Source organism: Sphaerodactylus townsendi, linkage group LG03 (assembly GCF_021028975.2).
Source record: "Sphaerodactylus townsendi isolate TG3544 linkage group LG03, MPM_Stown_v2.3, whole genome shotgun sequence".
NCBI lineage: Eukaryota > Metazoa > Chordata > Lepidosauria > Squamata > Sphaerodactylidae > Sphaerodactylus > Sphaerodactylus townsendi.
Window position 1 is genome coordinate 91,127,028 of NC_059427.1, and position 15,716 is coordinate 91,142,743.

At 42.5% G+C, this 15,716-nt stretch overlaps 1 protein-coding gene across 3 annotated transcripts in view; it reads right to left on the reverse strand.

The window, feature by feature from the left end:
- The window catches only part of SEPTIN8 (septin 8), a 95,994-nt gene extending 80,815 nt beyond the window's left edge, over positions 1–15,179 (reverse strand). For 2 of the 3 annotated variants that reach the window (XM_048488356.1, XM_048488355.1), the window contains exon 1: positions 14,887–15,179. In XM_048488356.1, the coding sequence (XP_048344313.1) occupies positions 14,887–14,916 (30 nt within the window). In that variant the 5' untranslated portion in view covers positions 14,917–15,179. The remainder of the gene's footprint in view (positions 1–14,886) is intronic. The other variant, XM_048488357.1, reaches the window with a different exon arrangement.
- Positions 15,180–15,716: the final 537 nt, after the last annotated feature.

Consider the following 15,716-nt stretch of genomic DNA (forward strand, 5'->3'; position numbering starts at 1 on the left):
CAATCCTTCTTAAATTGAATGAATACCAAATTCTTGGTCGTTTTTCTGAATCACCTTTGTACCAGAGGCGTAGCTGGGCCAAACTGCGCCCGGTGCGCATTCTACATTTTCTGCCCCCATGCCCCCAGGCATCCCCTTCCCCCCTTTCCACACTTACCTTAGTTCCTTCCCCTTTTCAGAACTTTTTCAGGCTGCAAAAGGCCTGTTCTCAGTAAAAACTGCCTGAGGAACTATACTTCCCAGGAGACCTTGTGAGCCCCAAGGTCTCCTGGGAACTGTAGTTCCTCAGGCTGTTTTTACTGAGAACAGGCCTTTTGCAGCCTGAAAAAGTTTTGGAAAAGGAAAGGAACTAAGGTAAGTGTCAGAAGGGGGTGGGGAGGCGCCGGGGGAGGGGGGTTGGGGCGCTGCAGGGGATGCCATAGGGGGTGCCGTGGGGAAGGGGGAGGGGCCTGGGGGCAATTTTTGCACACACCCCGGCGTGCGCCCAGTGCATGGCGCACCCCCCACCCCCTTGTAGCTTCGTGACTGCCTTGTACTTGTCTTAGACTAAACAGTCTAATATTTAGACTCCCAAGTGAGTGAAAATGGAATTAGGCCCAGAGTTCACTGGTATGGTAAACCTGTACCAGGGCTTATCAGTTCAGACTACATGGCAAATAGTACAGCTGAATTTGTTTAAATGTTGTTTAAAACATTTATATCGTGCTTTCTAACCTGTCAGATCTATAAAGTAGCTTAGTCAAACTAAACATATTAAGCAGGATAAGAACAATCAGCAGCAATTGTATCACAAACATTTCTTTGGTCTGATTTTGTATACAGTAACTTTATAAATAAATTCATCCACATTGAATACTAGATGTAAGGGAGCAGAATTCTAGCCTACCTTCCTCTCTGTCAACTTAGTTTTCTACATACAAGGATTCAGTGGGGGAGGGATATCGAGGAGTTACCAACTAACAATCTGAAACGGCATGGCCTAGTCGTATCTATTACACAAACCAGTACGTATGTAAGGCCTGGTCAACATATGCAGCACAATAAGACTGTAGAGTTCTGAGGTGGTAGAATGGTCCAGAGTGGTTGTATCACTCCAGACCAGAGCCCTGTTCCCAAGACACTGTGAATGCATCTACAATCTGTGTACATTAATGCATTGCTTAATTACCATGTTACATTTAACACTTGTAACAGCAGAATGTCTGATATAAACTCCTATTTTGTCCAGAAACTGATCCCCAGTTTGGGGTTGCCAACTCTGCATTCCAAAATATCTAGAGATTTGAGGGTGGAACACTGGAGAGTAGGATTAAGGAAGGAGAGGGTATAATGCCATGGAGTCTATCTTCCAAAGCAATCATTCTCTTCAGAAGTAGAATAAATAGTTTAAATAAATAAATAATAAGCAATCTACGTAGTCTGGAATTCAGCTGTAATTCCAGGAGGTCTCCAGCCTCCACCAGGAGGATGACAACACTACCTGAGGTTCATTTGCAGAGTGAACATGTGTTGATTGTTTCTCACAAGCACATGTAAATGTGTTCATTATAATATGTAAACAAGGTGAGTGGAGTATGGAGTCATGGGTCTTATGCTTCCCCCTCCCTTATAAAAGGTCCTAAAAATTAAATGCACTAGGGAGGAACTTTAAAAAATGTAATCCTTCACCTGATCTCTGACCTGGTGCAGCCCATTCTGCTATATGTTTGGACCAAGCCTAACTTCTGTAGAGCCCATCTGTAACTTCTGTAAAGACAAATTGTGCCTTGGAGAAGTTAGTTAAAACAGAAAAGAAGTCATGAAACGGAAAAATGAAAGACATTTCCTCTACATGACCTTAAGGGTTGAGAAAGTTCAGAAGCACAAGAATTCCATTCCTCACAAGAATATAGTTCTGAGAAAGGAAAACAGTGTCTGGTTTAAAAAAGAAAGGCTAAGTCAGCAATGCTTTCAAGTCATTTCCTCCTCTGATGACCATGTAAACTTCTAGAAGAGTTATCATGGATCAGAACGGATTTCAGGGCTCTTTAAATACACCGTACTTAAGTATTACATTTCTTTAAAGTCTGGCTTGCTGCTTATTTACAGTTACATTGGAGAATTCCTTGGAAACCTAGAATACCACCCTCAAAGCAAGATGTGTCTATTATTTATCTACACATCTGTATCCTAACTGTTCTTCATTACCCACACTACACCAGGCTCAGAAATAGTGCTAGTCCACGGTAGAATTGCCAAGCTCTAGGAGGGATCTAGGTATCCTCCAAAATTACAACTGGTCCCCAGATTACAGAGATCCACTGGAAGTGTTTCGTGAGAAATGATGCTGACATTTGTTTGGTAAAGGTTTTGCTGTGGGTGATTTGTGAGAGATTTACATGCTTAATACCCACTTGCACTGGCTTGGAGCTGTTTCTCAGGCTAACAACCTACCTCATAGGGTTGGTGTGAGGACAAAATTAGGAAAGACAGTTGGTGGGGAGAGAGCCACATAAGTCTTGCTGGGGGTGGGAGGGGTTTTTGTGAGCTGGTGCAAAAAATCATTGTTTAGTCATAGTGGGGGAGGGGGCCGCCGCCAAACTCAGGTTTTGTCCCCGGGCTCCAGTTTGCCTAGATACGCCTCTGAAAATCAGCAATGGAAATTATGCAGATAAAGTACACCTCAAGTAAGTATTGCCATTAGAGAAAAGAAGGCAGCAAAGATCTACACATTCAATCACCAAGGCATGTTTCCCACTTACCATATGCACACACCCTCAAGCAAATGGCAGAAGTTCCAGCCACTTCCTTGCTGGAGAGAAAGGCAGAAACTTATCCCTCTATGTTCCTGAGGAATAATGCAACTGCAAGGAATATTTCTTGATCCTCTCCAGGCACCTCCAAAGTGTCACTACTACTACTACTACTACTACTGCTGCTGCTGCTGCTGTTGCTGCTGCTGAAGCCCTTGCCTTCTTATATATTAGGTGAGTAGCAGGGTCCTGTCAAGGTTGGCCAGCAGAGCCTTCTCTTCCAGAGTTATAATTGACAACTACATTTGGTTACTGGAAAGTTTAACAAAAAATATAGCTGCAAATTTTAACAGTGTAAAATCCAATATGGCAAGAGCTGGTTCTTTAATCCTTGATGACACCCCATTATCTATTTCCTTTTCTAAAGAACACAGAAATGATGTCTCCATCTTAAATTCATCAGGAAGTTTGTCTGGGGTTTTACTTGTAGCTAAAACTGGATCAAGATTTCCATCTGCTTTGTGTATCACTGCTCGTTTTAGTTTAACATCTGCTTCTAGTTGGTAATTCTGATGCAGCCCTGCAGCCTTTCTCAGAACACAAGAAAAACCTCCTCTACCTCTTCTTTCACAACCTCTCCATAACTAGCATCAGTGCACCATAACTTGCTGGTTATCCACTATAGGGGAAAGCAATTCCTTTCCACCCCTTGTCACTCATATTTCCAGCAGTTACCCATCATCAGATACTGCAGGGCATTTAGTAATATCCAGAGGGTACTGTGTTAACCTGCTGCAGTAAAGTAAGGGAGTGTCTTGTGGCAACTTACACTCAAACAGGAATACCACAAAGGTCGTGTGAAGAGAGAATAAACTATCATGGGCAAATTCCAACAATGAAGCTCCTTCAACACACCCAGTGTAGGTTCATTCCAGAAGAGATTCTTTGCCCTATCTCTGTGGTTAGGTATGAAAAAAAAATCCACAAACTAGCTCCAGAGAGAAATCACAGCAATCAGCTTTCCCACAGCAATGCTCTATGAACACATAACAGTTGTGGTCTGTTATGAAATGCGAGGAGCACGGCACATGACCTGTTCTCACACTGCTGTCTTAGTTATTGGTAACATTTTCAAATGTTTTCCCTAGCTCCTTCATTTGCCAAGAACACCCTATCATCTAAAATAGAACGACACTGGCCAGTTAGGAACCAAGCAAAAATCCATTAGCACTTCTGGGGTTGCCTATCAAAACAAGCCCAGATCTCCAGTGTGACCAAAATCATTTGTCAGTTTCTTATGAACAGTTCTCTCAGCCAGATTTCACATTTAGCAAAGTGTGTGGGGTGGGAAGAAGGGACACAAACACACACTGTGATTTGTTTCAAATATAGCCCTGGAAGTGGTGGCTGCGTTCCAAAAAAATTAAAAAGAAGCAGCCAAAATCCAACCTAGGCAAGGAGCTATACTTTTAAATTGTCAATGGTTAACAAGGAAAACCAGAATGTCAGACAAGGGCTTCCAATCATGTCCTACGCATAAGGATACTGTGTGAGCAAGACGGGTATAAAATAACTGTAGATGTAAAACAATTCAAAATGGGATCATGCAGGAAGAAGAGGAAGCGGAAGGCTTTCTGTGTATTTAAACCATGTTGACACAGACACCTTTAAAGGGGGATTAGAGAGATTTGTGGAAGAGCGGTGCATCAGTGGCTACTAGTTGTAGTAACTACAGGGAACCTCTATATACAGAGACAGCAAAAGTCTGAATACAAGAGGCAGGAGGCAACATCAGGGCAAGACCTCAGCCTCTATGCCCTACAGGCCAACTGGTCAGCCACAGAATATTACATTAGATCAGGGTCTTCAAAGCGGTGCCTGTGGATACCTTTCCTGGTGTCCACCAAGTGTTTTTAGAAAGTGGGCAGGGCTTGGTGGGGCTTTTGCCCAGCAAGACTTCTGATTGGTTGTATGGATTTTTAAAATGCCTGCCACCATAGCACAAAGATCTTTACTGAAGATAAGCTGCAATAGCTAGTCTGGCTTTCTCCACCTCCTTTGGCAGTCATTCTGGAGCATTTTGTAGCTGCATCCACCACAGCATGTCAAAATTTCAAAAATGTCCACAGGCTCAAAAAATTTGCAAACTCCTAGAGTAGATAGGCTTCTGGATGATCCAGAGGGCTCTTCTTCTGTTCTAATGCTTCTGAGTATGTATAGAGAGTCTATATTTTCCATGGTTTAACCGTAAGCAGAAAGACTTAGATCTTAAAAACCATGCAGAGTTCCACTTCTGGAACGAAACTTACCCTCCACCACCTAAGTAAAGCTGAGCCAGAACATTGGAGGGCTCTCTGTGTCAGCATTCAATGTAACATGTTCCAGCTACTGGATGAAGTGGTAGAAAACAATGACCTAACCTACTCCTTTCAAGGGCAGAAGCACCAGTCAATCCAAACCTTGGTGCATTTTGACTTCAATTCAACTTTGTTTAAATTAAGAATCTACCAATACCAATTAGCCAGTTACATGTAGTGGTTAAAAGCAGGAGAACTCTAATCTGGAGAACCTGGTTTGATTCCCCACTCCTCCACATGAGCGGTGGATTCTTATCTGGATTTGTTTCCCCACTTCTACACACAAAGCCTGCTAGGTGACCTTGAGCTAATCACAGTTCGTTCAGAACTCTCTCAGCCCCACGTACCTCACAAGATGACTGTTATGGGGTGAGGAAGGGAAAGGAGTTTGTAAGCCCCTCTGAGTCTTCTTACAGGACAGAAAGGGGTGTGTGTAAATCCAAAGTCGTCATCGCCTTCTTTAAAAAAACAACCTGTTAGGATTTCCTGTCATTTCAAGAAGATAAACATTAATAGGGAAAGGAATCAACATCAGTTACATAGCATGACCAGTTTCCATCTTAATACAATAACTTTCAGTGGATGAAATTTGTACTTCCTATTCCAAACCATCAAATAATAAATATACTTAGGCTATATTATTTTAAGCAGGCGCTTGTTCTTTAAAACACCATTTGTTATTGCTTTCTAGGTTATACAGGATTCTAAGAATTGTATGTTCTTCCAACTATAGCACTATATTCAGACAGAAATTCCTGCTAGCCACGATAGCTCACAGGAAAGTCCAGGAGCAAAAGCCACAAAGTAACTTTACCATGCGTACCAGGCCAAAACAATGCACAAATGTTTGGGATCTCTGAAACTTTTCACTAAGCTGGGGAGAGAGAAGAAAACAAAAAGGTGTTGTAGGCCATGACACAAGAAACGTTGTCTCTCCACTGGTGGCTGAAAAGGAATATACTACAATTCCCGGCCCTCACACTTTTTGTTAGAAGATACAATTTAAGCTTCTGATAACAAATGTAACTACAAAACTCAGTTCATGTGCCTTAGAAGGAAAGGAAGGCTTTTTTTACACAAAATATAGATCAGAAAAACTGATAAGGCAAGTAGTACTGTGAAGAACTATTTTAAGGCATATGTCCACACACACCTAGAGATTTGAGGGTGGAGGTTAAAAGGGATGGGACCTCAGTAGGGGATAACACCATAAAGTCCACCTTCCAAAGCGGCCATTTCCCCCAGGAGAACTGGAATAAACCTTTAAATAAATAATACGTGAACTACATAGTTTAGACATCTATTGTAATTCCACAAGACTGCCAGCCTTCCCCTAGAGGTGGGCAATCCTCATCATTTAAGTGCTATTTCAAGAAAGAAAGGGGGCAAAGGAAAGAGCACTCTGAACTAGTTGTAAATGAAGCACCAAAGCTCTTTATTAAGTACGTGATCCATGTGATCATTACTAACCTATGGGGTGATGTCACATCATGACATTTACTAGACAGACTTTTGTTTATGGGGTGATTTGCCATTGTCTTCCCCAGTTATCTACACTTTATCCCCAGCAAGCTGGGGAATCCTTTTACCAACTTTGGAAGGTTAGAAGGCTGTGTCAACCTTGCGCCGGCTATCTGAAACCGACTTCCATCACAACTGAACTCAGTTCATCAGCAGAGCTTCAACTGCAGTACTGCAGATTGCCACTCTATGCCACAGGGCTCTTCAGCCCCTGATAAGCCATGGCTAAAAGTAAGAACCAACAGCCACAATTATTCATTTAATTTCTATCCTACCTTTCTTGCATCCTGGCACTCAAGGCAGTGTTTAGTTGTTTCCCAGACAGTTGCCCATTCAGGTACTGCTCAAACCCAGATAGCTTAGATCAGCAAGAAGGTTGTATCATATGCTTTAAGATGATATCCCAAGACAACCAGCTATCAGCAGCTGGATTGCACCAATTCAAACTATATGGAACTGCAAATTTAAATACTCCAGGGGTGTGGGGGAGAAACATTCCTACAAACACAAACCTTCCTGACAAGCTAGCTTTTAATGCAGGGAGTTGCCTTCATTCCTGGTCCACACCCATGGTAAAAAAATTCAAACATGCATTATTGGTTTCATCTGCAGTGAGATAAAAATAGTAGATAGAAACTGGTATGTTCAGAAAAGTGGATACATTTCATTCCAACTCCCATGGGGAATGGCTATGATAGCGAAAATGAAGGCAATCCCTGGCTGTTGTGGGTTTTCCAGGCTATGTAGCTACAGTCTGGTAGTTTTTGCTCCTAATGTTTTGCCTGTATCTATTGCTTGCATTTTCAGAGGTATGTCACAGCAAAATGTGTTTCCATGGTGAGAAATATTAGGAGCAAAAACTACCAGACCACGGCCACACAGCCCGGACAACCCACAACAGCCAATAGATTCTAGTCGTGAAAATCTCTGACAATACATTAAAGGCATTAACATTGTGAAAACGTAATCATTTTCTCCTATAAGTCAGAGTTAGGGTGCTGTTGTGAAATGCACTAGCATGATCCATGGTGATTTTCTTCTTATTAACAGGAGTCACGGGCCTACAGGCCTGCAAAGTCAGCCCCATTTTTAAAACAACAAATCCACCCAGAGTAAAATCACTCTGTTCCTTTTGGCACTTGAACAAAGAAGATCAACGTCCTGATCAAAGTCTACCAATATAATATGCAACCCAAATGTTGACATGCTAGCAACTCCCACAGAGAACAATAGACCTTACTTATAAAGATGCACAAGAATGCAGGCACAGCTTCCATTTTACACCTCTCCATTTTATGGGCACTGATCTGTTTATTCATTACCATCCCTGGGGCCAGGGGAATATTGCAGAATAAAGACTTCTATCTCATTTCAGTACACAGAGCTGCTGTTTTTAACCAACCTGCAAGGTAGGTCAAATAAGAGAGAGTGTGACCTGTCCAAGGCTCTCCAGCAATCCTCATGGTTATGCAGACATGTTCCATTTTAGCCAAATCACTAATTTTCATTGTTCCATTATACCAGAGTTCACATGTGATAGATAATAAAACTCTGAAAACTCTTACTTAATACCTATCTGGAGGAACAAGCTAACCATATCACCTTTCAAATTACCATGTCACACTCTCCCTTCCAATTCCTAGCATTATAAAGTTTGAGTTTAAATTCATGTTAATAAATATAACCTATTCTTCACACAACCCCATCAGTAGACACTTAAATCTGTGGATTGGGACCATGCAGAGAAAAGACAGATATTTCTACAAATCTGTGAGGACACCCAAATTTGCAGAAAAAATCCAAATCTTTCAAAAAAGTGCTGGGGTTTTTTTGTTTGTTTTTACAAAAACTCAAAATGGACAACAGTCCCCAGAACAAGTGCAGACAACTGTAATGTGAAGTATTGGCAGGAGTAAAGTACTGGTACTTACAGAGAAGAGCCGCTGGTGCCCCTTCCACCACTGAGGCAGCAGTGATGCAGGCTGGCAGTCTAGAAAGGAGGACCAGGGGGGCGCGCAGGCAGAGCAGCACCAGCAGGGCAGTGGTGGTCAAGTGAATGGTGCAGCAGCAAGGGACTGCTGCAACCAGGGATCTCCCTGCCTCATGAGTTCTTTCCAGATATCTGACATACTTTATTCTTCATTTACTTGCCAACAGGTTTCCCACACTAGTTAGGGGTCCTTCCGGGGCTACATCCAGAAACATAAAGCCTCTTTATCAATTGGAATTCACCTCCTCAAGAGTATCTCTCCCTTTGAGAACTGAGCCACATCACATTTATTTGAAGCTGGTACCTCTGTGGCAGCATAGTGGGCTGAGTGGCGAGGAGGACACTGCATAAAATGAAATGGGTTATGAGGCACAGTAGTACTTGAGACTAATACTGGGCTGCTGGTTGTAAAGGCATCACCAGGGTCCAGTGACTGAGGATTTCTGATACAGCAGCGTTCACTGAGGGCAGAGGCTGCTCAACCAGGGAGTAGGATTGCATTAACTCAATACTACAGCTGCTGTCACTTCCCTGGTTTACAAAGTTACATTATTCCCAACGCTGAAGAGTGACAAGTCTTTCCTTATTGTCATTCCTGCAGAAAAGCCTTACACTAAAACATAAGCCTTTGAACTGTACCATAGATTTAAGCTTACACTGTGTAGCAATTACACAGCATATATCATATCTTCCATTCGCCATATGTAAATTAAATTTTGGAATTCCTCCCCCATGCCTGAACAAACATACACATAGTGACACCACACAAGCAACAATGTGAAGACCTGGTTAGCTTTTGTTTTTCACATGGATAGCATCAAACATTAATACTGGAACAATTTTTCTTCTGAGCTAATTGTTCTTGTTAGAAATACAGCAACCACTGAAGTCAAGCTTTTGGCAATGTTTCAAAACATCGACATGTGACTGGAATACAAATGATTTGAGTTTGCTACTCCCTAAACACAATTTATTTTTGTCCTGTATGTGTATCATTGCTGCTGTGTGGTTTTAACACCCGCAATGGATTGCAGAACGTCAAAAAGTAGCTGCCTCCCACCATTTGGTATTATTGTGATCATTTCCATATTTATGCTCTGAACTCTTAAGCGGTCACTATGAAGATTAAGAATGGAGAAAGGGTCCATATACTTCAGATTCCATGTGGGTGCAATACAGCTTTGTGTACAGACACACACAGCACCCTCTTATTCCTGTGGTGTTTCTGGAGGTGCATTTCAAGCCACACAATGGCAAAAATTTCCTTGAATGCTACAAGGACCGCAAGATTCTCATAACCATTGTTCATAGGAGTGAACAGCCAATGTTCTCCATGCTGAAGTATGCAAAGAAACGCCACTGTGGTGAAGGTTACACTTGCCTCTTAACTCAGTAATCCAACAGAAGGGAAAACTCTCTTCCCTAACCCAATCTATCTAAAAATTCACCTGGTTTACCTCACACAAACACAAACACAGCTTGAGGTCTGCCCTCTTTTCTACTTAGTTTTCCACATAATAGTTTTCTTATTCATATTAGAGCATGACAAACGGATAAAACATGCATCAACCCTTCCCCGCAACTAACACACAGAACTACTAGCATGCCTGCACACAAATGCCTGTATAATTCATTTGTGGCCTGAAAGCAAAAACAAAGAATCTCAACTTTTATCACACTTCCTTGTATACCTTAATTCTGATACACCTCAAGCAAGTGGCCAAATACTGTTTACAAGTTCAGAAGAACTTGTGTCTACATCATATTCCAGCAATTCTCCTATATAGCTGTGCATTCTTCAATTCTCTCGTTCTGTTTTCCACTATGGACTGGTTCAGGCATTCAATCAACACTTATTTATGATCAATGACCAGCAAAAGGGGGAAAAATACAGTGTAGAAACAGCAGTAGAAATCCAAACACAAGTAACCTGAATAATATTAAACATACTGTTGAGGAACATACTACTTATCATATGGTGCTAACCAGAGTCCTCCAAATCTTGCATGCCACCGTGCCAAATTTAGCTACCTTATGCAGCATTATCCTCATGGAAAGCATTACTAAGACGACAAAACTGTGGAAATCACACATAGCTCACTATAAGCATTGAAAATGTACACATCTTGTTCACTGGGAGCATTTGTCTTGGATACAATAGAAATGGTGTTCATGCACAAGTAGTAAATTTTATACCAGACACGCACTGCAATGCTCTCCTTGTGACCCCCCACCCCACCCCCACACTTATGCCATTAACTGCTTGTGTACAATGGATACTTTGTACAACAACCTCTTTTGCCACTGAAGACGTCTACTAGAACCAACTCCATGAGCAACATTATTCCGATATTCTTGCTGGCAGCTTCAAGGTCCTTCTGCAAAACATCGCTTTCCCTCAAATCCACACAAATTCCAAGAATTCCAGATATATGACATCTATTGTTCACATGAGGAATCCCAGATTCCTCATGTGCTTTTCCCCTTCACAGTGACAAATCTTTGCAGGGTAAGAAAACACTTCTGCACTAGTGTGGAAGCAATTTCTCTGGGAACTGAACAAGCTTAAAATAACTATCACAGCAGTGCTAATTTGCATTGTTATTGAGGAAAACTTGGCAATATAACTGGTTACCTAGAAGCATCAACTGTTCTAACAGCACATAACCAAACATCTTTGAATTCTGCCAACCCTGGAAACTAAGAAAACAGATTCACAACCTTTTTATCACTTTTACCTAATTAAGCTGCCTTAATGTCCCAACTCAGCCCAGGCTCATCAGAGTCTGGGAACTAAGCAGGGTCAGCCATAATTAGTTCTTGGATTCCATAGGGCAGACTGAGGTGCTATTCACAGGAATGTAATGGTGAAACACCTCTACTCACAACTTGCCTGGAATGTCCCATGGATAGGGGTTGCCCTGAGTGGATTGTGACTTAATGGCACATTATTCTTCTTACCACCATTCCTTGATTAATAGAATACCAATGTCCAACCAAAACACAGCTTTGGACATCCAAATTCATACTTGGGCAACCGCTATCAATAGAATACATGTTTGCTCTTTTCACAACATGAGCACCATATGGCTTTTTCCATAGGATGGATGCAAAATTGAAGTGGAAGAGAAACATGTTTGTCCCTGGCTGAAAACATCATCGGTGTCTGAGAAATGAACAAGACAAAAACAGCTTTTCTTTTGCTGAGTTTAATGAGACAATATAATGTACACTTCTATACACAACATATATGCAAACAGCTGTTTACGATATTCCATATTTTCTCAACAGGATTATAATCAGTTCTTCCAGACTCAACCTATCAAGATTCAGAATACTCTCCAAATTTTCCATCTGACATTTCAAGCACACAGCAAAGCACAGTTCAGTGTATGCTTTTTGAATGTACAAATCAACCTTTAATTGGCTTTACCATTCAGAGACACCCACAGAGTTGGCTCAGAAAGCCATCCCTTGCTTCTGTCTTGTTTAGATGCCAACATTTACACAATTAAGGATTTGCATTGGCCAAAGACATCTGGCAACTCAAACAAAACATTGGCTGTGCTCAAGATAAGAGAATGGGGCACACAGAAGCTTGACAAACAGCTTTAAAAAATTATTCTGAAAGAGAAAAAAATAATTGTTTTAGTAAACACCACACAGAATTCAGTGTGTGTGTAAAACTTGTGTATATAAGAGCTCTGTGCAAGGAAAAACACCCCATTCTTTTAGAGGGGTAAATGAAGGTTGACATAGAGAGACAGCATGAATCAGTTATTAAAATGCACAGTGGACATGACATTTTATACATCTATCTTGAGACAGCCTTGTTTTTGCACAACACTACACAGACTTTAGTAGAATTATAAGATTCACAGGTTTGGGGTTACTGCGATCTATCCTGTTTCTTAGCCTAGTTCAATACAATACAGAGACTGAGGCAGAAATATCAGTGCCACGAGTAGCCTCAATGGAATTTTTATGCATTTGCTTAATTTATACACTGCCTTTCCAGTGGAAACCCAAAGTGGCTTACAATGTTCCTCTATCCTCCATTTTTTCTTCACAATAACCCTGTGATGTAAGTAAGGCTTAGAGTATAGAGTGGTACAAGATCACAGAGAAAAGTTTTATGGCTATGAGTTGGGTTTGAACATGAGACTCCCAGATCCTAGTCTGATTCTCTTGCCACAATCCCACCCTGGTTGAAGAAATAAGTCATTCCTATAATCTTGTTCACTTGTGTCAAGGCAGAAATAAATTAACCTTAGCATAATAACAGAATCAAGATTATAATCACAACCAACCATTATTATTGGAGTAAATGCCATCATCAAATAGAAAAGCTTACTTCAGGGCCAGTTATTTTCTCTCTTTCTATGTAATTTTGCCAAGTTTGTAAGTTTTGTATGACTAACGACATGCAGAGCAACATCTGTAAGCATCAACTGTGAGCAAAATTTCTCCTGATAATTCCAGAGGAGCAGAAATGTTAGTCTGTGGCACCTTAAACACTAACAACATTACATTGGGTCCAGAAACAGGTTTCTTTCCTCCTTAAAAAAATGCAAAGGGAGAACACAACATGAAAATGCTGGAATAGGATTCATCAAGCAATACCACATTCTCCTCCAGGCTTGAATGCTCTTGGGTTTCCTCATTTACTAGAGGTGTTAATGGCTCACCATGACCCACCCACAGATGTTAATCAGGTCTGTTTATCATTTTCACCAGGCACCTCCCTAGATTTTATGTTTTTGCTACTCTGCCCATCTTCTATAGTTTGGAGTGCCTTACCTACTGATATGTATTGATTTCCCTTTGACTTGTTATTGTTTCAAACTGGCCTCTCTTTGTGACATCTCCCCATTTCCACCTTTCTGTTTAGCGTAACTTTAAAGTACAAGTAAATCTATGGATCTGATGAAATGAGCTCTGACCCATAAAAGCCTATGAGGGAATAAATTTTGTAAGTCTTGAAGGTACCACTGGATTTCAGTTGCATTTCTTCTGGTAATCAGCCTTCCCCACTTCTCACCAAGGAAACATTAAACACATGTTTTCCCTACCAAGAAGTGTCTTCTTTAAATTGAGATCACCCTGCTACTAATGATGGTTCTTTAAATCTGAAAGTTTTCTTCCCAACACAAACATACTCTATTTCCTCTTATGTGCCATTGTTTTCAATGAAACCTTTCCTGTATGAGACCAGAGAGTCTTTGGCATAAGCTCCATTGAATTAAATGAGATCTATTGAAGAGTAAACCACCTATGGAATGAAACTATAAACAGGCTTAAAATTGCAGCCACAGTTATCACTGTAGAACAGGGATAGGGAACCTGCGGCTCGAGAGCCGCATGCGGCTCTTCTGCCCTTGCACTGCGGCTCCACCAACTGGCTGCGGGCTTCCCCTCTCGCCCACCCCGTTCGATCGGGGCGGGCGCTTTCCCGGCAGCTGGCAAGGCCAAGCCGTTGGCCCCATCCTTGCCCGCCCTGCAGGCAGCAGGGCGGGCGCATCCATGCGCTACTCAGAATGAGCGGAGTAAAAGGTAAAAAACCCCAATATATATAGTGTTATCATTATTTTAAATGTCAAAATTATTTGCGGCTCCAAGTGTTTTCTTTTCCCGTGGAAAACAGGTCCAAATGGCTCTTTGAGTGTTAAAGGTTCCCTACCCCTGCTGTAGAAGCTCAGCAGCTGCTGATGCCTGCTGCAGAGCCCAAAGCAACATGAGGTGGGATTCAGATAAATATGTAGACATCCTACATCTGGACCTGAAAAGAGACTGCTAAATGTCTCTCCCCGCTCCAATCCTGTGATAAGGCCACTTGCAGAAGCCCTATACTACATTCTGGCCACTTGTACAAGATTTCACCCTTTAACTCAATCAAAACTATCACGGTTTCACAGAGAGAATCATTAAAGAAGATGCACCCTCTCCCCAAAACCATCCCTGGCTGGGAACACGTAAGTGGCAACCGCATTCCTCAGCAATTTTGGGAGTATGCCTAAACGCAGGCTCTTTTGCAAGAGAAGCCGACTCCCTTTCATAGAAGATCCCTGACGCTGAACCGAATCCCTCCCAAGACAGAGGAATGTAACCAAAAGCTTGGGCGCAAGTAGAGCTCTCGTCTCCAAACTTTCCACGGGAAAGTCATTCCTTTTCTACCTCTCCCTCCTTCTAAGATTCAACCTCTTTGGCTCGCTCGCTTTGGGAGAGTGTGCGCGCCGTCTTCACCCTCGCCCTCGCGCAAGAGGCGAGCCCAGCTCTTGCTACTCACAGAAAAGCGCTCTACGTCTGTCGCGGCCATAGCTGGAGATCTCCAGGGAGCAAAGGACGAGGGGCTTCTCCTCTAGGTCTGTGGCCGTCAAGCCGCCTTGCGGGAACCTGCTCTCTTCTTTGGGTTGATGCAACTGAATGAATCCAATATGGCCACTTCCTGGAAACTCCCCCTCGGAGGCGGCGGAGGAACGCGGGGCGCCGCCCTCGCCCGGAGCTTAACGCCGTCAGGAGCACTTGGGGGAACACGGATCCCTCTGCAAAGAGAGCCTCCACGTATCTCAGCTAGCCTGAGAATCGCCCACGGGGCGCGGAGAGGAAAAGATGGAATTGCCTGAGAGCAGCTGCCCGGTATTCCAGACGAAGGATGCTGGGAACTGTAGTCCCGCACTCGTCTGGGCCACTGTGCGCGTAAGGGGGATTTTCAACCAAAAAAACCCAAACTACATAACGAATATCTACTGCTGAGCAGTTTGCATGCATTGGAATATTCAAAGCAGGTCACTTATATTGCTTCAGGTACCCTTGCAACAGCCCTAGAATCGTAAGGTGTATTATTTCCCAGACTTCTACGAGTCATCCCCCACGTTGCAGATGCGACGCTATGGTTGAGACATAGTGACTAGCCCAAAAACGAAATAATGTTTCTGTTTTGTTTCTGAAATGATGAGATCAGTACCTCTTGTGAGGGAAATGCAGCTGGGTCCTCCTGACTCCAGGGCCTCGTAAAATATACCTAGCTCCGCAGTCATGTTTGGCAGGGATGCCAGCCTCCAGGTGGGGACTGGGGATCTCTTAGAATAACAGCTCATCTCCAGACTACAGCGATCA